At 41.3% G+C, this 24,367-nt stretch overlaps 1 protein-coding gene across 3 annotated transcripts in view; it reads left to right on the forward strand.

Moving 5' to 3' along the window:
* Nucleotides 1-24,367, forward strand: part of kcnq1.2 (potassium voltage-gated channel, KQT-like subfamily, member 1.2) — a 214,797-nt gene that overhangs the window by 17,682 nt on the left and 172,748 nt on the right. For all 3 annotated transcript variants that reach the window (XM_037768459.1, XM_037768461.1, XM_037768460.1), the window contains exons 3-12: nucleotides 1,182-1,272; nucleotides 8,990-9,116; nucleotides 9,320-9,398; nucleotides 9,475-9,571; nucleotides 10,798-10,938; nucleotides 13,478-13,588; nucleotides 13,887-13,982; nucleotides 14,773-14,910; nucleotides 18,226-18,391; nucleotides 23,866-23,892. In XM_037768459.1, coding sequence (XP_037624387.1) covers nucleotides 1,182-1,272; nucleotides 8,990-9,116; nucleotides 9,320-9,398; nucleotides 9,475-9,571; nucleotides 10,798-10,938; nucleotides 13,478-13,588; nucleotides 13,887-13,982; nucleotides 14,773-14,910; nucleotides 18,226-18,391; nucleotides 23,866-23,892 — 1,073 coding nt within the window. The remainder of the gene's footprint in view (nucleotides 1-1,181; nucleotides 1,273-8,989; nucleotides 9,117-9,319; nucleotides 9,399-9,474; nucleotides 9,572-10,797; nucleotides 10,939-13,477; nucleotides 13,589-13,886; nucleotides 13,983-14,772; nucleotides 14,911-18,225; nucleotides 18,392-23,865; nucleotides 23,893-24,367) is intronic.

Consider the following 24,367-nt stretch of genomic DNA (forward strand, 5'->3'; position numbering starts at 1 on the left):
TTTCGTTAGCTTAGAATGAGCCCTTCATATCTACATAGGGAGCGGGTCCTCTTCACGGAGTCCAGAACGGACAAACCAAACTCTGGCTCTAGAGAGAGCCTTTCTCGTTGTTGCGTTACCTGAAGGCCACCGTAGTTCTTCGACACAGTTGTGAAACTGAGGTAACGTGAGCCGCAGAGTGCAAAACCGTGCTACCGCCAGCCGCTGTCTGACTTCCGTTGCTCCTAAAGTAGTGTTGTAACCACGGTTTTGCACTCGGCGGCTCACGTTATCGTAGTCTTGGAAAGGGAGGAGTGAGCGGAGGGGTACTCAGTAGGTTGCAATCTGCAACCAGACCACTAGATGCTGCCAAATCCTACACACTGTATCTTTAAAAGACCTAACTTAGTTAAAAGTTCCTAAACGAGTAATTTAAGGGGTTTGCTCCTTTTCTTTACATCTATGATAGAAAACTGGACAGTTGATCAGATGAAAAAGCTAATTTAATGTATCACCCTGGGCTCTGGGAGGATATAAGGGGCATTTTCCACGTTTTTTCCTGACATGTTATTAAAAAAAGATAAATCAAGAAATAATCTGCAGATGAAATGATAATGAAAAGTTAGTTGCAGCCCAACCCTCCTCTCCCTCGCCTTTCCTCTCTGCCTTCACTCTCACTTTAATCCCTCTATCCACCTCTGCTTCCTCTACCTTCATTTAGGTGTGCTGCTATATTTATAGATTACGTATATACACCGACAGATTGACGGTCTCGTCGGGATGTTTCACTGTTGCTTGGAGGCGTGGAAACATCCCGACAGCTGTTAATACATGCAGATTGACGACAAAAAGAAAAGCTGAGCACCTTGACATTTCTGTGGCTTGTAAACCGCTTGTTTCTTTTATTTTGTTGCAAATATTCTAGATATTATGATTGGTGGTCAAAGGTCAAAGGTCACTCTGACCTCACAAGACATGTTTTTAGCCATAACTCAAGAATTCATATGGTAATTATCACAATTTCACACAAATGTTTAATAGAATAAAGTGATGAAGTGATGACATTTTGGACAGACATGAATGTAAACCACAACTTGACTGGTTGGTGTAGGCATACAACCGGTAATTGGCGGTACTTCTGGTTTTATTTCTGGAGCAGTGAGTGCTATCTGGTGGTAACTGACTGTTTTCTCTCCCTACAGCTTCATCATGGTCCTGGTGTGTCTAATCTTCAGTGTCCTGTCCACTATAGAGCAATATGCAGAGTTCGCCACCGGAACCCTCTTCTGGATGGTGAGTACTCTCACTGTGCCGATATACCAAATATATAAAATAAATCTTTCACAACTTTCATATAAGTACACAAATCCAGAAGCATCTTTCATCATTCACTCACGTGGATTGTACATTTAATCTTGCATCTGCTTTTTATTAACCATAGGTCTACGGAAATAATGAGCCAACTAAATTAATAGGAGGGTCAGACAGGTGTCAATTAAGTACAGTTTGTACTTGTGTGCTTGTAGAGTTGTCTGTATAAATGTTAGTATGATAGAGACCATGTAATGGTGTTGCATGTAAATTAATGTTTTTAGTGTCTGTTGATTTTTGTTTTTGTGTACCTGCCCAGTGACTGCAGATGGAAATTAGTTAATAGCTAAATCTGGCATAAATCCTGATGATAATTATTATTGTTGTTTGTGCATGGTCATTTGTTTTAATAAAGACTAATAATCCGTGATTGGACCATTACACACCGTAAGGCCTTTAAAGGTCCCATATTGTAAAAAGTGAGATTTTCATGTCTTTTATATTCTGAAGCAGGTTTAAGTGATATATGAATACTGTGAAAGTATCAAAGGATGGATTTCTGTCCATTTGTGATGTCACAAATCTACAATATTTAGACCATTTGTTATAAACGTAAACATACTAAATGTGTCCCAGTTTACTTCCTGTTGCAGTGTATGTTAATAACATCAGCTGACAGGAAGTAAACATACTGTAGACCCAAGCTGTTTCCTAGCAACGCAATTCCGTTGCCATTCCGTTGAAATGCACTAAAACGGAGCGTTTCAGACAGAGGGTGAATACAGGTATATTCAGACACAGTATGAGGAAAATAATGTGTTTTTTGAACATTAAAGCATTTAAACATGTTCTAGTAGAAACCCAAAATACAAGCATAAACCTGAAAATGAGCATGATATGTCCCCTTTAAAAACACATCCATGATGACTGTCAAGAAAAAATTAATTGATTAACCAATTAGTTGATCGGAGGAAATTTTAATTTTGAGCGTTAGTTATCAAGCAAAAAATCAAAACACGTTCACTGGTTTCAGCTTCTCAGATGTGTGAGGATTTGCTTCCTTTTTTTCTGTTTCATTTCCCTGTTTTATTTCATTTTGGACTGTTGGGCGAGGGGGACAAAGCATTTTTAAGATGTCACTTTGGGCTCTGAGTACCTCTTAATTTTCCCATTTTCTCAAATGAGCAATTATTAAATAGATTGTTATTATTATTTTTTTTATATTGCAAGACAAAAGCCAAAACACTAACCGAACAACAAGAGGAAGACAATGAATACAGGCCAGTTAACATACAGAAAAAAAACAATCAGGGAATGAGAGAACAAGGATCTTTTTAGTTGTCGTGTGTTGATTTGATATTGTGTGTAATAATTAAAAAATAAATAAGGAAAAATAATAAATAAATAAATATGGTGATAACAATGATAAAATAATAATAATAATTAAATTAAAAATGTACATGAATCCTACCTTTACCACCACCAAAGCTATTGTTATTAAATAGATTAAATGGATAACTAAAGTAATCATTGCATCCCACACATGGCATCTGTTGATGAATGTTTTATCACTACTATAATGTCAGAATGGATTTAGTGATGCTTTCTTGACATTAAGTCTTCAGCTTTCTTGTGCAACAAGTTTTTTTATTCTTATTAATGAAATGAATATAGATTTTCTTTTAAGAGAGACTGAACAGAAGACAGATAGCCTGAAGCTCTTATAGCTGCCCTGTAGTTTCCTCCTCTGTCCACATGATGGAGACAGAAGATCTTGTCTGGGAGAGATTCTACCCGCCATCTTACACCTCAGCACAAAGATATTACAAAGCTCAACAAGACTAATCACTTTCAGTTATTGCAAATAACATCACACAACAGCTGCCAGCTTGTGTTGCATTCATCCGAAGCCCTTTACAGTAACGTGTACATCTTATACATTATTAGCATGGGAATGGTCAGGAGCCACTGTTTTTAACCTATTGTGAGGACACTATAGTTATGCAGAGGCTCCACACAGACTGTACTCGCTGATACTTGCTGGTAAATTGACTTTTTTTTGTGACTTATTAGGCTATTAAGGCTGCTAAGTGATGCAATAAATCCAGGGCTTACAACAGGTAGAGAAAATGATGGCTGCTGTTTGGAAACTCTACAAAGAGCTTGCATCATCTGTCTCTTGCCAGCACACTGTGAATATAAATACACATGTAGCTACTGCGTACTCACGCACAGTTTACACAAAGGCTGCACACACAAAAACACACACATGTACCACCTCCCTGAGTCCCGGGGGCAAACAGAGGACAGAGTGGACACTGTGTTCCCTAAACTTTTGGCCAGTGCCCTTTGAAGACCTACTATCACGGTTATTCATTTATTTTTTTACCCAAGAAGAGCCAAATATCACTCTCTCTCCTCCCTCCACCTATTCTCTGTTGCTTTATTACTCAAGAGACCAGCAGCAATCCGCCCCGTAGAGATCTACCAGCAGCAATCCGCCCCGTAAAGATCGAGTTTGAAAAGATTCTGCACACAAAATTACTGTTAATCTTTTCTCTTGTATGGTCGAACCCTGTTTATTTGTACACCTGGCTGTGTGTGTATTTATAATGCATGGTTTTGGTTCAATATTAATTGTGAGATAAGATAATACCTTATCTTCTACGTGTGTGTGTGTGTGGGTTTAAAGGGGGTGGAGCTCTGTATAAATGGTGTCACGGTGGCGTATGGTGGTGGTAGTAGCTATACTTAGAAAGTTCAGGGTTAGCTGACATCTGTGAATCACAGGCTGCTTGTTTTGGATGGCAGAGGGGACATTAGTCCTTGAGGATATTTGGCCTTCAGGGCAGCTGCCAAAGTAAAGCTGGACAGGCTGGGCAGGAGGCACAGCAGCATTCATACACGCACACACACACGCACACACACACACACACACACACACACACACACACACACACATCATGTCACTCTTCTTTGTCCTCTCTTCTGCTCAGGTCTTCATTGCTTCCTTATTTTAAAATTTGAATACATATTACACAACTACTCTTGTGCCATCACTATATACGTGTAGATGCACATCCATGCAGCGAGCTAAACACACTCCCAATGAAGGTTGAAGGCAGCGTATTGCCTTTGAGTTTTTTACCGGAAGCAAATTTGATTTCAAATCAAGACCAATGTTTTTTTGTGAAAATGAGATGAGTATAGACTAGATGTCCAAGAAGTTACCCCACATTGTGCTTCAGGTCAGGAGGAAACCGTGTAGCACCAGCAAAAGATCACCATTAAATCCACATAGAAAGCACAATACAGTAATTAATCTAGTTGATCTAATTAATCATAAATCATCATAAAAGTAAAATACACTTACTTACATGGGCATAACAGCCACAAGTGTCTTGGATTGAACTAAACTGGTTAGTGAGTGTAGATTACTGAGATGACAGAATTTTACAAATTAGAAGAAACAAATAAAAAAAAAAAAAAATGTTTTCTAATATTTTTAAAGGTTCTCAATTTGATATTCAGACCATTAAAGGACCAATACGTAATATATTTACTGTATTAAATCATAAAACGACCATGATGTGTCATTGTAGATTAAGGAAAACATGCTGAATTGCTGAAGTGTTGTTGGCTTCTCCGACAACAACGCTTCAGCCGGTTTGTTCTCCTTTTGAACAGAACGTCTGTTTTTGTTTTGGCCGGTGTGATTGCGCCCGCTGCCCATTTCCACACCCCGTTGCCACATACGAAACAAATCGGCACGCAATCACAGCCTTCTGCAGCCATCGAAGCAAGCAAATAAACTGCTTCAACATGACATTAGATTTTACCCATCTCTCTGTGGTCCGTGTGCAGCTGGCTTATCAAGGTAGTGAGTGTTTTTGAGACACACAGGCGGTGAAGTGATTCTGACTACTGCTGCTGGCCATTGGCTAACGTCGTGATGCCAACACACGCTAACTGCTGTCAGTCACACCGGAGGAGCTGATGGGCCACCAATTTGAATTTGGATGCATTATCCATTAGCTGTCAGTACTACATATTGCTAAAGTAATGTCGTTGAAGTTACTCTCCCTCTGTGTGTGTTGTAATTCGAGCTTCTCTGTGCTTTATTTACGTAGCCGGGCTGGACGCGCATGCATGGTAGTGCATGTGAGCAGCTAATAGCCGCCTCTTTGCACTGAGCTCATACTGTGGCTACCACCGTCCGGACCCACGGCGTTGTCGCGGATGTGTAGCACCCACCCTCCGGTAGCCCCCGAACGTAAACACTGTTAGCTCTGTCAGCACTGCTGCCGTTGTTTGCACCGATCGTGCTGTTAGCCGTCAGTCATGTTGAGAGCCGTGTGGAGGCAATCCCTCTGCTTTGAATTAAGAATTGTGAACCTTTAATTCTGAGATATTAAATAACTCACCTCTGACAAAGCGTGTAGGATAAATAGGATTGACATTATAATCTGGAATCCAACATTAATAACAAGGGTATTACTTTGTATTATGTGCCATTCATAAGTTGCAGAAGCTTTGTAAAACTAGATGTAATGAGTGACGTTGCGTGTGCATGTGTGCACCTCCCTCGGACACACAGATGAAGCAATCTAATCACATTTTCATCTGATACCGTAATTCCCGAGCAGCTCTTTGAATGAGCTTCATCCTCGTCTGGCTTGACGAGATTATCGCTGCGCTAACCGGCGGCTGTTTTCAGTAAACACGAGGTTGCCAGTTTCTGATACACATACTCCCCAACATCTGGGTGACCCATTTTATGGAATTAATATGACTAATCCCTTCAAATTCCCGAAATTCATGCGTTCCTTTGACTTTCAAATGTTACCCATATGTCATAATTACTGAACTCGATGAATCGGGATTCTGTGGCCATTTTGTGCTGCCGTCGGTGGGATGTTCTGGTCTCACTGAGCGGCAGTTTTATTAGTTTTTAAGTTTTATTTTCTAGAAAACATGATAGCATCCACAATGATATTAACCCCCAATCATACAGTAAGGTAACACCAGAAGATATGTACAGTATATAGGACGCAGCTGTAAAAAAGTTCCCACTTTGTTTTTGAGCTCATCTGTTAGCAAAATGAACACCTCTCAGTCAGAACTGATTGTACAGTGTATTATAGACACAGCAACACAGTCTGTTACTTTCCTACACAAACAATAAAGCTACGGCTGGCTGGTCAAGTTCAACTGGAATGGATGTTATAGGTATCTCGGTCCCAGACCTCTGAATGCCGGCCCACATCTCCGATTTGTTCAGCGATTCAAATCTGAATGAATAAAGTGAAACCAAAATGGTAATTCAGCCTGATTATTAGGCTATGTTAAAGAGATTTACTGAACCATTTCTGCCTCTTTATCTTCTCTCTCTCTTTGTCTTTAACTCTGTGACAGAAAATGAGCAATTCATGGAGATGATTAAGGGGTTGTAGAAATCCCAGGCCGGACGACTGGAGCGCGACGCTGTAAACATGGTTAATTAATGAAAATAGGCAAACTGAAAATTTAGAAAGCCACAAAAGAGATCTGTCCATCTGTGTGACCCATCACTATGATAACTTTGATGGAGGCCTTAGGTTGGTTATTTAAAAAAAAGTTGTTTTTCACTGCACTGTTGCAAAAGCATCTCTAGATATTAGAGCTGTCAAAGTTAACATGATAGTAACGCGTTAACGCAAATTAGTTTTAACGGCACTAATTTCTTTAATTCAACTTGTGATTTTTAGGTTGTAGCGGGTTCAGTTTTAAAGCTAGAGTGAAGATACTGGCTTCATATGAAACTAGAAAACCTAATGAATCCATCGGTACCAATCTTGTGTCCAGACTTGCGCTAAAGTTTGGCAAAGAAAAACAGTCATGGCCATTTTCAAAGCGGTCCCTTGACCTCTGACCTCCAGATATGTGAATGTAAATGGGTTCTATGGGTACCCACGAGTCTCCCCTTTACAGACATGCCCACTTTATGATAATCACATGCAGTTTGGGGCAAATAGTCAAGTCGGCACACTAACACACCATGGATGTGTAAAGAGAATACAGCATTGTAGGCGAGGCCCCGTTTATTCCTATGAAGCCTAAATGGCTCGACTTCCGTCTGGAAAGGTACCCGCATCTTTGGCACATGGAACATGCGCAGTGACATCCGCTCGGTCACATAATTTGGTCACGGGGTCCCAACGTCACGCCGTCGTCACGGCTTACGCTCCAGCCTCGGTCTGGGTTCTCATTCACATGAACGGAGGAAGGGAAATAACTCTGGATTCGGCTATTAGTGAGTTTTACAACTTTAAAAACTTCATTTTTAAATGAGGGCTCTTAGAGTGTTCATACTGGGGAGTTGATTCACCTCAAAAAAAATTATCCGCTGAGTTACAGACGTCTCTTTCCCAATGTAAGTCTATGGGGAAAAGTCTTTTTGGGCCCAATGGCACAGACACGGAAGTTGCAGTACCGCCGTTTGGCTCTTCCTGGGGGCTTGTGACACACTGTTGCCTGATTTGAGCATATTTTCATGCTAAATGCAGTACCTGTGAGGGTTTCTGGACAATATCTGTCATTGTTCTGTGTTGTTAATTGATTTCCAATATTAAATATATACATTTTCATAAAGCAAGCATATAAGTCCATTCCCATGTTTGATAAGAATGTTAAATATTTGACAAATTTCCCTTTGAAATACATTTTGAACAGATAAAAATATGTGCGATTAATTTGCGATTAACTATGGACAATCGTACAAATAATCACGATGAAATATTTCAATGGATTGACAGCCCTACTAAACGTACACATCAGTGCATTTTCTCTTTGTGCCGACACTTTTGCCAGCCAAAACAGTGCCTGTCTTTGATTGACAGGTCATTGTTTTTGGGGCTCTGTGGTGCTGTGTTATTGCAGCAGGGCTCGTGGTATTAAGTTTCATACAAGGGGCGGTCAGGGAGCAGCCAGTTCAAGCAATCAGCAGGATGACCACCCACATGGCCTTACAGGTTTTAACAGACAGTATGGTGGCTAAATATTATGCATGCACGGTGGCCGGGAACACGATCTCTGTCAGACGGGCTTAATTAAGTCACAGAGGCTCACACATCATGTATGCACATAATAGGAAAACAAATGCACATATTGGAACACAATTTAAAAGCACCGACCTTAACTGATATGCAGGTGCATGTGATTATAAGACCTCGTTTTTCATAATAAGTATAGTTAACTGTCTTATTCTGCAGAAAGGTTTACATTTATGACAAGATCTCAACACCCATGTTGATTATTTGGCCTTCTTATCATGTTCATGCTGTGGCTTCAATCACTTAGCCATTGACCCTGTCTCAATATGAGCTGTCATCAGCCACGTTATCAACCTCCATCTCTCCTTCTGCGTGGGTTGGGTGGTCTTAGTACTACTAGACCACCTCAGTGTCTCTGTCTCTGTCTCACACACCTGTCATTACCCATTCATATCGTATCCTAAATCTTGGTGATTGATTATAATGGCTTGATTAATGCTTTTAGATTAGGCCTTAATGCACGGCACATTGTTATCAATGCTTTTAGAAATGAGACCTTATCTAACTTCCACATCCACTCGTCCTGTATGTGCTTCACAGTTATTGTTGCCGCTGTACCAAATGGATCAATGTAACCCTTTGCTCTGTGTTTGCATTGTGCTCCGCAGGAGATTGTGCTGGTGCTGTTCTTTGGCACAGAGTACGCGGTCCGGCTGTGGTCGGCAGGCTGTCGCAGCAAATATGCAGGCATCAAAGGACGCCTCCGCTTTATCAGGAAGCCCATATCAATCATAGGTGCACCTGGCATTTTCCTTTGCTCCCATTTAATACAACAGATGTTCATGTATTGTTCTTGTAGATCAACAACTTAGATCATACATGAGATGTAAGGCTTTACTTTACTACAATGTTTCCTTGAAACTGAAATGATTGCAACCCTGATTTGATTATCTTTCTTGTTTCTTTTTTTTAACTCTCTGTCTTGATCTCTGTCACAGATTTGATAGTGGTCATTGCCTCAATCATTGTGCTTGGTGTGGGGTCCAATGGCCAAGTGTTTGCCACGTCCGCCATCAGGTAGGGTTTATTATTGACTCATTCATGTAGCTGGAAGAGGGATCAGAAGATAATGAGGTGTTGTCGTGTGTTGCAGAGGCATTCGTTTCCTCCAAATACTGCGCATGCTGCATGTGGATCGACAGGGAGGAACATGGAGGCTCCTGGGATCTGTAGTCTTTATTCATCGACAGGTAGGTTGAAAGTATTCAGGCTAATGCTGAAACTATTTGTTTGTTTTTTAGCATTATGTTTTAAGTGATTAGAAGAACAAACAAAAGGCATTACTCCTGTTGCATCACTTAGCTGCAGTTTCTTCAACAGGGTGAGTGCACAGACCAGACTCCGCCTTCCTGGTCCTGCTGTAATTTACTGCTTAATACAGGAAATCCAATGTGCACTGTCAGAAATACACATAGGTGCACATATAAGCCACAGCAGACCTGGCTTTATAAGGAGAAGAAGAGAGATTGTCTTTTATTTTTTTTCTATTGTATCCTGATACACTGGTTTTAGTATTTTAATAGGCTGATAGACAATGGAGTCACAGGATGTAATGTTCTTTTCTTAATCCCCGAAGTAGACCATGTTCTTTGGTTATAGTGAAACCTGACATCCATGTCTCTTTGATGCATGAGAAGATCAGGACTGATCAGTGAGATTGCATGCTAATGTCAAGAAAATAAATGTAAGATGAGTCCGAGCTGAGCCTAACGGGATTTGTTGCCGTGTCCATGTTGTCAGATCACCACTTCATCAAATGATGAATACATCGCCTTTTGCAGTGTCAACAGGTTGGTGGAGAGGAACAGATGAAGCACGTTAGGATTTGTGCTCAGAGTAGAATTTGAGTACTGAAGTGCTTGCGGTGTATTTGCTGTATTTTACCTGCATATATAATAAAATACACAATAATGCATACAAGACTGATGGTTACACATTGTAAGCTCACTAACAAGGCCTAACTTTATGTGCTCAACCAAGTGATGAGCCTTTTCAACGCTATGGGGCTGACCCAGTAAAAGACTAATACTCGGCCCACTGCGTATCCTTTACAGCATAGGGTTGGTAATCTTGAGAAACTGTACACTAGGTTTTTAGGCCCGTGTTGCCAACTCTTTTCTAGCTACAAAAGTTCCCAAATCTAGCGAGAAGTCGTCAAGTCGGCAACACTGACAGCCCGTCCCTTCAGGCCTCCCTCCAAGGCCGCACCCCCAAAATGATCATAATGAACGTAAATAACGAACATGGCTATTGTTAGTACTCACAGCTGTGACTCCCAGGCAGGTAGGTAGACAGGCAGGTAGCCCATCCAATCATTTCATCCATTAACACTCATGTGCACTGCCACCAACCGGGCTCTCTAACACGTAGAACAGTTTCATAGCGTCGTCTTAGACCGACTTGATGCGTTTTTCAGGAGCTGATCACCACGCTGTACATCGGCTTCCTGGGCCTGATCTTCTCCTCCTATTTCGTCTACTTGGCGGAGAAGGATGCTGTGGATGAGGAGGGCAAGACGGGCTTCTCCAGCTACGCCGATGCCCTGTGGTGGGGCGTGGTAAGGCAGCTTAACTAGAAAATAGAAATGCATTGTATTGAAGTCCTTCACTGATGTTTTTGTACTCTCTCTGCATATTTGTATTTTTTCTAAATTTTGTTTTTTTGCAATGCATATATTACTTGGATCCTTGAACTGCTACTTGAATTTCCCAACATAGCGTACATACTTGAAAAAAGATTCTTCTCTCTAAAGAGCTGTAACAAAAGAAAAATCTGCACAATGCACTCTCAAGTGGAGTCTTCACTGGAAAAATGATTGAGACGGCTGGCCACCCTAGTTACACCAATTATTAACCTCCTTGTGTTTCTATATTCCTCATTGGGTCTTCGTGCAGCATGGCATGCATTGTGTTGTGTGCATTGTGTCGCAGGTGTGTTGATGTTTTTCCTGCGTATAGAGCTGGTTTTGCTGATTTCCCTCTGTTACGGAGGCTCAGGTTTCCAGAGCAGTTAATTAAACATTTGAATTGAAAGCGCAGAGTAATGAGAAACCTATGGCAGCCTTGTGCAGGGGATCAGCGTGCCACAAAGAGACGGTAATAAACCATTCACCTCTGGGCTCTTTGGCTCAAAGAACTTTTAGAGCACCAATATAAAGTGTCAGTTCCCTTAATTAAAACTTTAATTGTGGGATTACTACCTTTTTATGTAACGAGGGTTAGAGGGGTCACAGTGCTCCTCGCTGCTCTATGGAAAGCTGAAGAAAAGCTCTTAGTTGTGTTGCTCTGTTTCACAATCTCCAGAAAAAGAATCATGTTGAGGGGATTTGCATCTTTTTGTTTTTCTGAGACTGTAAACTTGAGAGTCATGATATGCTATTACAATAGGTTTGGTCAGGTTTGTGAGCGCTTGTGTGTGTGTGTGCGCGCTTAATGAAAGGAGATTGCGCTGATTGGAGAATGCTAAGCTCCCCCGGTGTCCTTCTCTTGGCATGATTTCCACATTCGGATGTGCAGGTGCAGGGCACAGCTGGAGGACAAGCCGATGCCATGATTCATATCCCCTTCTCTCTCACCCTCCCTTACCTTCCCTGTGCCTCTCTTCTTCTTTTGCCAAGTGCTGATGGTTAGGTAATGGCTGTTTGGTTTTAACAGCCTTTCTAACTTCAACCAGGACATTGCTGCATAAAAAGAGACCTGATCTTTGTCTTAAATATAACTTTAACTTAGACTTACTACAGACACTTAAATTTACAAGTTGCATAAAGATTCCCTATGAGTGACTAGACTTAGATAGCCTGTTGTGCAATGCATTATGGGTGAAATAAGACACCTCACAGAAGAGAAAAATTGGCGGATGCAACACCACACCAAGTATGGGAGGAAATAACAGAAAAGGTAAACAGCATAAATCCAACAGTCGTTAAAAGTGTTAAAGATGTTCAGAAACAATACGAGAATATGGTACAAGAATCCCCAAAAAGTTATGGATAAACAGTTGAAACAGATTGTTGCCATAGCAACAAAACTCTCACTTCAGGCTTAGCCAAGGGGAGAGGTGGCTAACATTAAGTCAGTCTTAATATTTATGCAGCAGACAGGCTTAGTTAGACTAGTCTAACCTGACAATGTGAATACAATGTGAAAGAGAGCAGTTAAACAGGCCGTTTTGTAGTCGTGGTGCTTATGTGCAATTTGAATTGGGTGTAATCACACATACCGTACATATGCTTGCCGTTCAGCATTCATATAAACATGCATATATGCATTACAGACATGCACAAACACACACGTATTCTAAGACCCGGTCTGTGACCTTTGTGTCGACATGAGGAGGTTTTTGCCACACACCCTACGTTCTGAATAAGAGGGGTGTTTTTGAGTAGACCATTCCACTCTGATGGTCAGGAGGACATTGTTTAGTCATCGGATTTGTGGATGAGGGATTAAATCCCCCCCCCCCAACATACACCCACCCACCCTTCCCGCCCTTGCTCCTTCTTTTTTACTCCCAAAGCCCTTTTAAGTATCTCACCTTACATCAGCCGCTTTGTGTTCGCGCACAACGCCGGCTCACGCGGCGATACTCCATAGACACCCACGGTAAGCCAAGTGTGTTCTGAATGTGTCAGAATTGGCTCGGCTTTCAGAGTGGGTGTACATGCAAATGCGAGAGGTATTTGTTTTCCCCCTCACCCCGGCAAAATTCCTACACTCACTGAGGATTAGTGGTTGGGAATCTTATTCCCTTTGAGGAGCGAGAGCCTCAAATGCCCCGGCCATCGCTGACAGTTGTGGAGCAAGGCCAGAACGGCTGATGAACTTTCTCTTTATTGTCTAACTCCTGTTATAGACTGCTGGGAGAGCTTCTGCGTTGACTGACGTTTTCATTTTGTCAGCGGTGCGTTAAATGAGAGGGAATTTTGATATCTCTCTTAATGTAAAACTAGAAGTTTTAACATCACATCAGCCCCAAATGTCTTGACCTTTTTTTACATCAGTGAAGGGCCGTGCACATTACAGGATTTACACTACAATCTGCTACAATCTGCTAATGATCATCTTAATAGGGGAACTTCATCCACTCTCTGTCTTTAGGTGACTGTCACCACAATCGGCTACGGAGACAAAATTCCTCAAACGTGGATAGGCAAGGCCATCGCCTCCTGCTTCAGCGTCTTCGCCATCTCCTTCTTCGCTCTGCCTGCTGTAAATATCATTTTAATCTGAATCACATAAAATTCATGAGCAGTAAGGAAAGAGTTTATTTTAGATTTATTACACTTATTTAGTTTAATTTAGTTACAATCTTATTACAACTTCATTGAATCCTGTTTTTGATTTTTAGTTTAGGCATTGCTCTCTGCAATAAAGCACAAGTGTAATGATAAAAAAGAAAATATAATTTATTTTTGTGAGATTTGGCATGTGCATTCCTAACCTCTACACTAAACGTTACAACTTTAATATGATATATTTTCTTGCATCCTAATTCTTTTCCAATCAGGGTATCCTGGGCTCAGGGTTTGCCTTGAAAGTCCAACAGAAGCAGAGACAGAAGCACTTCAACAGACAGATCCCTGCTGCAGCCTGCCTCATCCAGGTACATTTTAGTATCCCAGCTTTACAAAATGTAGTGTAGTAATCCACGAGGTATACATTAAAAACCAGCTCAGACACAGTCCACCAATGATTTAACAGGAGACACATGTCCCTTGTACCACAGTTTGTATTCTCAATCTTCTCAATCTGATCATCTGTAAACATCGGAAACTGAAAAGACTAAAAAAGTAACTCTATTTGTTGTCTGCTAATTCCTACTGAGCTGGAAAAGGTGATCTGTATCCCACTTGCCAAGAGTGAAATGGTAGACAAACAAGCAGCTATGTTGTGCCAAACGCTAACCACTACAAGGATTTCAATTACCCTGAAGACACTGAGACACAACCACAGAGGGTTTAGACACCTGTGACACAAAGACACCTGAATGTCTGCAGGACAACTGACTAAATACTGCAGAAATGTTTTGCACTTTTCATGGGTGAGAGCAATTTAAAGTGCATTACTGACAAGCTAATAATAAGACCACACAAATATAGTTATCGTGAAACAATTGGAGACTAATGCACAGGATGAAAGACAATATAATTTAGAGGAATTTGTGTGAAACTTAACAAATAAACAGTAGCAACAGAAATATCACTTAAACCATCAATATTCTTTGAAAGCAATTTACACACATCACTGAATTTGTGGTTGCATCACTGGCTCAGTCCTATGGTTGCTTCTAAATTTTTATTTGGGCAGTAGTAGAAAATAGGACAACTATTAGAGGTTTTGTGGATCAACGCATTAACTAACACTAATTCTGTGCTTTAAACTGTCCTCCTCAGACACTTTGGAGGTGCTACGCAGCAGAGAAACCAAACGGCTGTGCTGTCACATGGAAAATGTATGTTCTAACTCCGGAGGTCGTCACCACAGTGGAACCTGACAACTTCGTCCCTCACGTCAGGATACTGAACATATCGGTAATTATCTCACTTCAAGAGTAAAGTGGTATTGTGTGGCTCATGATTTACTTTCCTTTGAAACCACCACTCTATATCCTTAAAATATAAAGTGCATGAATAAATGCATCAACCAATCACATTGTGCGGAACGAGTTGAGCGGTGCTTAAACAACACGGACGCTCCGTAGTCCGATCCAGGACGGCAAACTACTCCTTTCAACTTTTACAAAGGCAGGGCAGACCAGATCCACTCCTTCTGTTCTTACCTTTCACAATAAAAGCCTTAGACATATAATACTCGCAGGCTAGTATTTCGCTTTTTCGTGTCGTTTATCCGTCTTGCCCCCCCCCCCCCGAGTGTGTAAAGGCCTCTACGCACCAACCTTGTGACATCTTGGCTTTGAATTCAACTACGGACATTTTCTCACATCTTTTTCTCTTCCACTGATTATTGTGTCTCTTTACTTTGGTGTATCAAATAACGGTGAAACAAAAACAGAGAAAATAACAGCACCCAGTCTTTAAACATTGGTCATATAACCATTTATTTCCTCATTTTCTGGTCGTAGATGTCGCATTTTGAAGTGGAAATACACACATTTGGTATTTCTCATACGAGAAAAACATTTTCTTTTTATATTTTAAATAATCTTTTGAACTTGTGGTGTAGAAAATCAAGAGTCTACAGAGGAGCGTTGTCATATAAAGCTGTCAGACTGTGATACTGCGGGTGCGTATTTGCATACGTCTGGCCCACATCGCATTGTCTCCTTGTGCAGTTCACCTTTCACAACATTATTAGCTATGTTGTGCCGAGGCCATACGGCATAAAAGGGCAAGTTAAGTTCCCACAAACGTACACACACGCGGAAGGACTCACAACACACAAATCCACGTACACACAGAAGCACCCCCCTCTCAAGGCCTGACTCCACCGGGATGACTCGAGGCCTTTGTCTCCGCCGGACAAAGACTCAGTCAGTTGAGATGATGTCACCGCCGCCTTTCTCATGGGAGTAAACCTTTGTCTAGTAGAACAACAACAAAAAAATCTTTGTGTAGCATTGAACCCACATGTATTGGGGAGAATGAAGGCTGCTTCCGCTCTTTTCTGTTTCAGCATGTGACTTTCTCCTCTCTCTCTCCCCCTTTCTCTGTCTTTCAAGATTCCTCTCCTGTTTCTTCTCTGACTTTATTTCACTTCCTTTTTCTTCCTGTCTCTTTCTGCATATTCTCCTCTGCTCCTCTCTGAATTTCTTTCTCATTCTCGTTCCCAATGTTTTTCCTCCCTCTCCTCTTTATATCTAACTCCACTAGTCTTCAGTTTTCTGTATCTTTCTCTCTCTTAAACTCAGCGTTTGTTACAGTTTCTTCACTCCCTTCCATCTTTTTCTCTCTCTTTTTTCCCCCTTCTCTTTCAGTCTTATGACACCCACCACCACCACCACCATCACCTCCCTCTCTCTCACTCTCTCCGCTAATGAGTCATTCAAACCTCGGGTATTTGGATTGAACTGCTGGCCACTTGGTCAATGCCAAAGTCTGATCCACTGAGTCCAAATAATGGAGTTTCCATAAAGGCCACGTCCATGACGTTGGCGTGGGTCAGTGGGTCTAATGATTGGCCTGGAGGCACTATTTACTGTAGCCCCTCAGAAACTCACTGACTCACACATCACATGGCCATGATCTCAAAGACACTGAGATTAAACATGTACCGCTGATGTCACCAGCGTGCGAGCACCGCATTTGGTGAGATGATGATGCATAACAACAATGTGAACTATACAGGTATAAGAAAATAATGTGTTTTGGTATTTCAATGCTTTTGGCATTAGCATGGCTACTTCAGAGACTAGACACTTTGAACAAATAATAACCAGCTCTAGTGTTACAATCTTGATGTGCATGTTTTTTTATTGTAATTCCTACTCATGACATACAGCACTGAAAGCGAGCCAGTGTTGATAGAACGTCTGCTTCGTCTCCAGTCTATATTAAAATGATTTACTGATTGATCATACCTCTATAATACTATTGGCTGAAACTTCAGTTTGAGCTGTTTCGTTTATGAGATGAACGAGGCGATCCAAATCGAATAAAATCTTTCTTGCCACAACAGTCCCGTATACTGACATTCCTGTCTGCACAGATAATACACAATACACAGAAACAACAGAACAAAACATTACAGGCAACCAATCGGTTTCTCTTTATGAAACATTTGCTCCCGGCATGATTTGAAGCCTTGTAGATAGCATCACTGACAACCCACCCCTCCACCAATCGCCACATTATTGTAGTATGGGGGGGTTTGAATGCACCCTGTGACCCCGAGAGCTTTTTTGTTAGTCTCCCAAAATAGTTTTGCCTCTGAGGCATAATAAAGAGTGATTCTAAGACCTCTTTGGATTTGCCTCTCTGGAAAGAGGGACCCCGCCTGGATTAGTGAAACTGTTCTGGATCCACAGCTGTGAGAGAAGCTTCTGGTGGATGAGCTCAGTAAGTACTACAGGGCCACCAGCATGTTACCTAGGGGTGTGGGAAAATAAATCAACACAGCATAGTATCGCAGTATTTTGCGTGGCAGTATTGCATCGAAACACGGACGTCAAGTATTGATCTTTTGTTATATAAACTATGAACCTCTTAAAAATCCGCCGGCTTTCAGAGCCTGTGGCGGCTTAGTCTTCAAGCTAGAGTGAAGATACCACTAAGATGTCATGTCAGCTTGTCGTGAAGAACGCTAAATAATGCTTCAAAGTACCGCTAAGTTCTGGCGAGGAAAAACTGTTTCAAAAGGGTCCCTTTGACCTCTGACCTCAAGATATGTGAATGAAAACTCTTAGATGAACAGAGTGAAAACTATATCTTATTAGATAAAACAGATGTTGACAAACTGCAGAATTTGCAGTTGAAAAAAGGTAATAAATCGCAATATATCGCAATGTTACCTTATCGCTATACTCAGCTTATCGTGAAATGTTTAAATTCGCAATAAGATCGTATCCTGACTTTAAGTATCGTGATGTCACCTGTCTTAGTCTAGTAAAGGTAGATATAGATATAGCTTAACACATTTTTTAGATGGAAAGCGTGACGTAAAGGATCAAAAGCTCCCTTTTTGACCTGATGACATCATCTTGTAACAGAACAATTTGTCATACTTTGAATTTATTCCATTGCTATGTTGTAATTCTTTTGATCATTTCCAGCTGTTTACACAATGAGAATAGCTCTTTAAAGACTATTCGTGATTACAATTTCTCAAAATGATAGTCCCGACACATTTCCTGTTTATTAACTGCGTTGATGTTTTACTGTGTCCTTCAGAAAAAGGGACCCAAGAGGAGATTGAAGCCCAGAGGTAATGGATCCATGGGTGTGGCCTCAGAGAGAGGTGTAGCAATCCCCCAGATCACCTACGATCATATCGACGACTCCGAGGAGAAGAAAGATGACTCCTTTTCCCTGGAAGAGCCACGAGGGGCCTGTGAAGGTAATATACAGGAAAGACTCTTACTCTATGTTACCGCAATGTACAGTGTCCCAACTGATAATAAAGGGTTATTGTCACACACTCATTCTTCAGTCTGAGGTCCTCTAACTCTACAGCATGTTTTTCAAAGAAACTCAGCTAAACTCTACTGGATGACATTTCTTTTCTTCTAACAACCCAGACAAGTCATCTCGCCAAGATTACACATGAAAGCACTGAGCCCTGTTTTATTTCTGCTTCATTTTGGACCTCTTCAAAACAACATTTGTATTCAAAACTTGACATCTCAGAACCATATGTCCAATGAAGTTGTTTTTGAATAGCGTTGAATGTTGTTGTGAAGCTATCTTTTGCTGTTTTAATACAGTTAAAGGCCAGCTGGCAACCAAGCTCCTCCTCTTTAACACAGTTTTGTCTGATGAAATAATGTGTGTTGAGGGCTGTGAAATGATGTCATGCTCCCTTTAAGGCCTTGGAAAGCCATTATTTCAGTAAAAGTCTGATGTGTTTTTTGCATTCAGGGGCATTTAAATGGCCAACTCCGTGATGAATTACATTTTTTATGGCAGTTGCTTTGGAAATATTAGCTGTCAGCTTGTACCTTTATGTTGGCAAGTCTTTCTCTTATTATTTTTAATGTCCGTGAAAAAAATACTGTAGAAAACATCCCCCTAATAATTCTGTTGCCAGCTTAACAGATAAAATAATGCACTTATTTTGACACATTCAGGCTCGTAGGGTCACCGCAAAAACTAGAAACGAGAACATTTTACTGTGTTACATACAGTAGGCGTTCACACACTCAATCTGAACTCTGTCGGGTGCTCACTGTTGATCCTCAGTCATCTCATTAGTTCATTCTTTGTGGAGCTATATATTGGTAAGACATGATACATGTGTAACAGAGGGTAGAGATTATTTATGTACAGCAGGGGTCGGCAACTTGTTTAATTTGAAGTGCCATTTTTTCCATTTTCTTGTTAATCAGTGTGTCACATCAACATTAAGGTTAACATTAAGTTTAATTCAAATCATCTGACTGTAATTTTATTCCATCCATTCAGCAAATTTAAAAAAACAAAAACGTTTCTCTCCCATAATCAGGACCTTATAATTATATATGAGAGCACTATACAAGAAGGTTGTCATCCTTATGAAAACATCCACATCTGAGTTGAAACCATTAACTCCACTAACCTTCCACCAATCTACAATAGCATAATCTGAAAGTAGCATCGCCTCAGGAGCTCCGTCTAAACCCCCCCCCCGACCCCTCGGGGCTCCTTCCAATGCAACGCCCCCCCACACACATGCACGAGCACCGCCGCATCGTAACTACTTCACAGACACAGAGCGGAGAGAGGACCTCAACTCAACAACGCTACCTCATGACAAGTAACCGCGGCGGTGCTACTGCAGGGCTGAGTTTTCTCTTCCATTCTGCAGGAAACGTGCGGCGGTGACGTGCTTTGAGTTCAGGCTGGTGCACGCCAAGGGTAGAGTACGAGCAGGGAGGCATCTGATTGGTTCTTTCCAAGCGGACCGCGAGGCGGTGATTGGTAGACGTTTTTACAGGATTACAGCAGCTACAGATGACGGCTCTTATCCGGTCCTTTTTCAGAGCTCATCAGTAATGGATCGCTGTCGGGGTGTAAAGACCATTTCAACCAATATAACAAATAGTGTCTACTGGAGAACATCATCAATCCTGCCTTTAACAAACTCTACAAGAAGGCAACGAGTACTATCCAATCAGAGGCAGAGTAGGGTGGGTCTTCGTGTAATGCGGGTGGAGGAAAGGAAATCGATGCTCAGACCGTAAATAACAGTCTGAGCAGCTGCCGATTGCTGTGAAAGAGGTAGTTTGACACGTGGATGAGAGGGCACTTCAACATTTTCAAAGAACTCTCTTATTTCTAGTGTGCCATTGGTTAAGCTACCGCGTGCCTCAGGTTACCCCCGATGTATACTAAACTCTCTAAGGCATGCTATATACCGGTGTAAATACAAGCTTATGTACAGCTTCAACAGAGTCTTAGTCATCTTTACAATTCTATCATTATCTGAAAGTTATTGTTGGTCTTGAAGAACAAAGTGTTGGTTGTCTCAGTTCATACAAACAGTGGAGACCATGAGACATTATGGGATGAGTTGCTATGTGCTGGTTTCTCATTTTCACACAGTAAACAGAGGCCCTATCCTGATCCCCTTAGACCCAAGATGGCTGCCAGGTGTCTTCAGTAGGCCAGATGGAAACCATTACAGTCTCAGCAGTGATTAGAGGTCATGGTTACAAGCTCTTTACTGCTTCGCTTGTCCCCTTCGCTGGCCACAGACACTCACACTTGGCTTAAGTGGGGAAAAAAACAACTTTAAAAATACGGGCTTGTCAAGGTTACAAGTGGGAATTTCTTGTTATACTACTTGCAGATTACTAATATCGCTGCAGTCAGGCCAAAGACAAGTTGTGTTTTAAAAGCTCAGACAAAATGATGCTGTTGATTTCAGAACATTCAGTATCCAAATAAGTGTGGTTCTTAATTGTTGCCAGCACAATAGAAACTATATATTTAATGCAGATCTATATACGCAGTATATGATTGATGGTTGGTTGGTTAAGGGGGCCGGTGGTTTGTTTAACTTCCTGTGTTAAAAGCACATCCCCGCCAAATGAATTGACCCAGACTCCAGGTTAATAAATGCACTTAACGAGTTTTCCCTGTCAAAGCGTGCCGTCATAAAAGGAACCGGAGTGACATAAAGTTGACATAAAGGCAGACCATCACTAGAAGAGCAACCACTTATGAGAGGAAATGTTTAGTTTCCTGCCTAATTGGGTGGATCTTAGATAATGAAGGAAAACATGTGTCTTAAGCTCATATGGAAAAAGCAATCAAGTCAAACTTAATGGCCAACAAGTTAGAGAAGCACATTTAATCCTGAGTTCATTTTCTTATTTACTAGCAACAAAACAAGCTAATCTTATGTTCTTCTAATAATTTTAATGTTTTGCTTATTTAATCAGTTAATAAACATAAACACACATGCTGAGACTGTGGAGTGGAAAAAGGAATTGGCCTAGCTGTGGATGACATAAAAGCATGTAAAGAAGCCAGCAGCCTGCAGCCGGCTGTCACTAATGATGATGTGTAGAGTTGAAACAGCGTGAGACTGTACGATGTCTGCTTCAGATCCAGCCATAAAAACAGGCATCTGCAACGTCAACTGTCCACATTACAGCTGCTGCTTTTTTATTTATTGTTTTAACCGTCACTGTTTCAAAAAGAAATGTCAGCGTATAACATGCATTAGATTTTTGTATGTTTTATAAAATACTTGTCCTAAATAACAGACTGGTTTCATTTAGATTTTGCTGTTGGGGGTTTATGAGTCTGCTACAATAAGCTGCATGGTAATGCAGTTTGGTTGTTTGCAAACTAAGGACATTATTGCATTAAAAGAAAATATAGATGAATAGACGATGTCATCTGTGCTTCCCACCGTTCCCAGAGTGGTGCAGGAACGAGCCCTAAAACCCGGAAATGAGTTAGCATTTTAACACTTCCGGTTCCCTCGTCTGGAAGTCAATGTTTTTACCTCCGCCAAGACCAAAGGCCTTGGAAGGAGGTTATGTTTCACCACCGTTGGTTTATTTGTTTGTCTGTCTGTCTGTCTGTCTGTCTGTCTGTCTGTCTGTCTGTTAGCAGGATATCTCCAAAAGTTTGCGATGGATTTGAATGACATTGTTTTGGAGGGGTGGAGTGTAGCACAATAAACAATCCATTCGATTTTGACATCTCTAACAATTTCTTTACGAATTGAGCATTAACGCCTCAGGGTATCACACATGCGCAGTGTAACTGATGACGCGTTGATGACGCATGACCCCGGCTTCTTCCTTCTTCTTCGAGCAGAGAGATACGTGTGTGGATGTGTGTGCAGGACTGCTGGCCGTCCGCGGTGAGAAAGAAAAAAGCGGTAGATGAGAGACAGCGTAGTGTAACGTTATACAGACATAACAAGGCTGCTGAATGAGAGAGGCATCCGCCGACACGTTACACGGAGCCCACCACCTCACGGTACCGCCAGCTGTGAGCTGTGATCTGTTTTTAAAGTCACGTACCTTGGCGGAGGTCTGAGCTCTCCGAGTGCCATTCTAGTTTTTCTAGTCAGAGGCCTGAAATAAGGTCTGAGGTTAACATAAGCTTAAGAGATCACGTTTTGTTCTACGATATAAAATACGTCTAAATATATCCCACTGGTGAATTTTGAAGCCTGTACATGTCTCAAAAAAGGCAGTTGCTAACAAGTGGCCAAATGAGACTACTAAACGTCATCCTGCCGACTCGTCTAGTCTAGTCTAACTACTGGACTACTTCCTTTATAGCCTAACATTAGCTTTTTACTTCTGGCGATTACATTCACGCTTCAAAAATCATAGAAGTGATTTTCATTTGTGGAGATTATCTTGCTGAACAAAACGTGTAAGTATCATAAACGTGTGTTTGCCACAGAGCTTATTCTACAATAATCCAAAACCCAACGGAAAAATCCCATCGGCTTTTTGTCGAGGGAAGCGAGGTGATGCTAACTTCCTGGTTGGCCTACAAAAAACGTCATCCCTGGAGCACTCTATTGTCTCTTCATCTTTTAAACTGTTTTTTGCAACTTGTAGGCAGTGGAAACAAGTTGTGAACACAACATTGATATATCAACACAAACAGTTCCATATTTTCACCTCCAGTGTCTCTGTCAACCTGGAGAAAATAAATCCAATATTCACTCTTCTTTTAGCTCAGTTTTTTTTGTTGTCTCTAATCAACTCCTGAGAGAAATATTTGTCTCTTTAGCTGCTAAATGCTCCACTATGTTCACCAGCTAGTGTTTGTCTTCTTGTTGGTGCTGAGCAGGTAGTGTACAGTGGGTAGTTTTTAGACCGAAGACGGCTGCCTGCTGGGGCCCAAAATGACGCTCTGAGAAAAGTGAGAGTTAAAACAGCTAAACAATGAGCTCAGTATTTCACTTTGTAAAGCTGAAGGAAGCTGCAGATTCAGGTGATTACAAGCAACCTCCTCCACCTTGTGTCATGTTGTTTTTATATCTGATACATAATTATTATAAAAATATCGATTATAGCCGCAATAAATAAACATATTCAGGGGAAACCATGGCAACAGACATCAAATTTATTAATTCAAGTTTAAAAGTGACATTTTGTACAGTCACTGAATGGATGTTTCTTTAAAAAATAAGTTTGCAGGCCGTTTCTGCTCCAGAAATGAACATAAAATCAATAATTTTCCAGAAAAGGAGGACATTATTAAGCAACAAGAATGCTGCCGTGTTGCAAAGCAGGAACTGATGGAGATTGTTGATTACATAAATTGAAAGGGAGTGTCGTTGTTGTGTGCTCCAGCCATGTTGCAGTCTCCTATTAACCTCCTTCTTCTTCTTCTTCTTCTTCTTCTCCTCAGGAATCAACAGAATGTTCAGACAGACAGGTGAGTCCTCCTAACTACTCCGTCACAACTGAGCTGCACTAAATGGGATTTCCAGGGATTATGGCATTTTGTTATAGAGATGATGTCAACGCATATTTTAGTGCACTCTGGTCTCACGGTTGCTCCCTCAAGTTTCCATTCCATAATCCTGTATGTCAAGGAACAATCTGTGCCTATAAAGAAAACAGCAACTCTTTTATTGACCTGTTATTCTTTGTCACAAAGATGAAGTACGTAGTGTATATATGTGATCACTGCACCGTCCTCCCAGCAGCCCCTTCCACTGGTTAAGCACTTCTTTTTCTCCTATTAAAAAGTCCTCTGTGTTAATCATTAGCTAGCCTGCCTTTTTAATGTGGCCCAGACAGTATTTTAATTAGACTCGCTGGCTGGCTGGGCCTTTGTCCCCAACCGGACCAAACCAGAGCCAAGCACAGAGACTCAGACACTGGTCCTGGGCTGACCTGGCCTGTTT

The sequence above is a fragment of the Sebastes umbrosus genome, chromosome 4, assembly GCF_015220745.1.
Source record: "Sebastes umbrosus isolate fSebUmb1 chromosome 4, fSebUmb1.pri, whole genome shotgun sequence".
Classification (NCBI taxonomy): Eukaryota; Metazoa; Chordata; class Actinopteri; order Perciformes; family Sebastidae; genus Sebastes; species Sebastes umbrosus.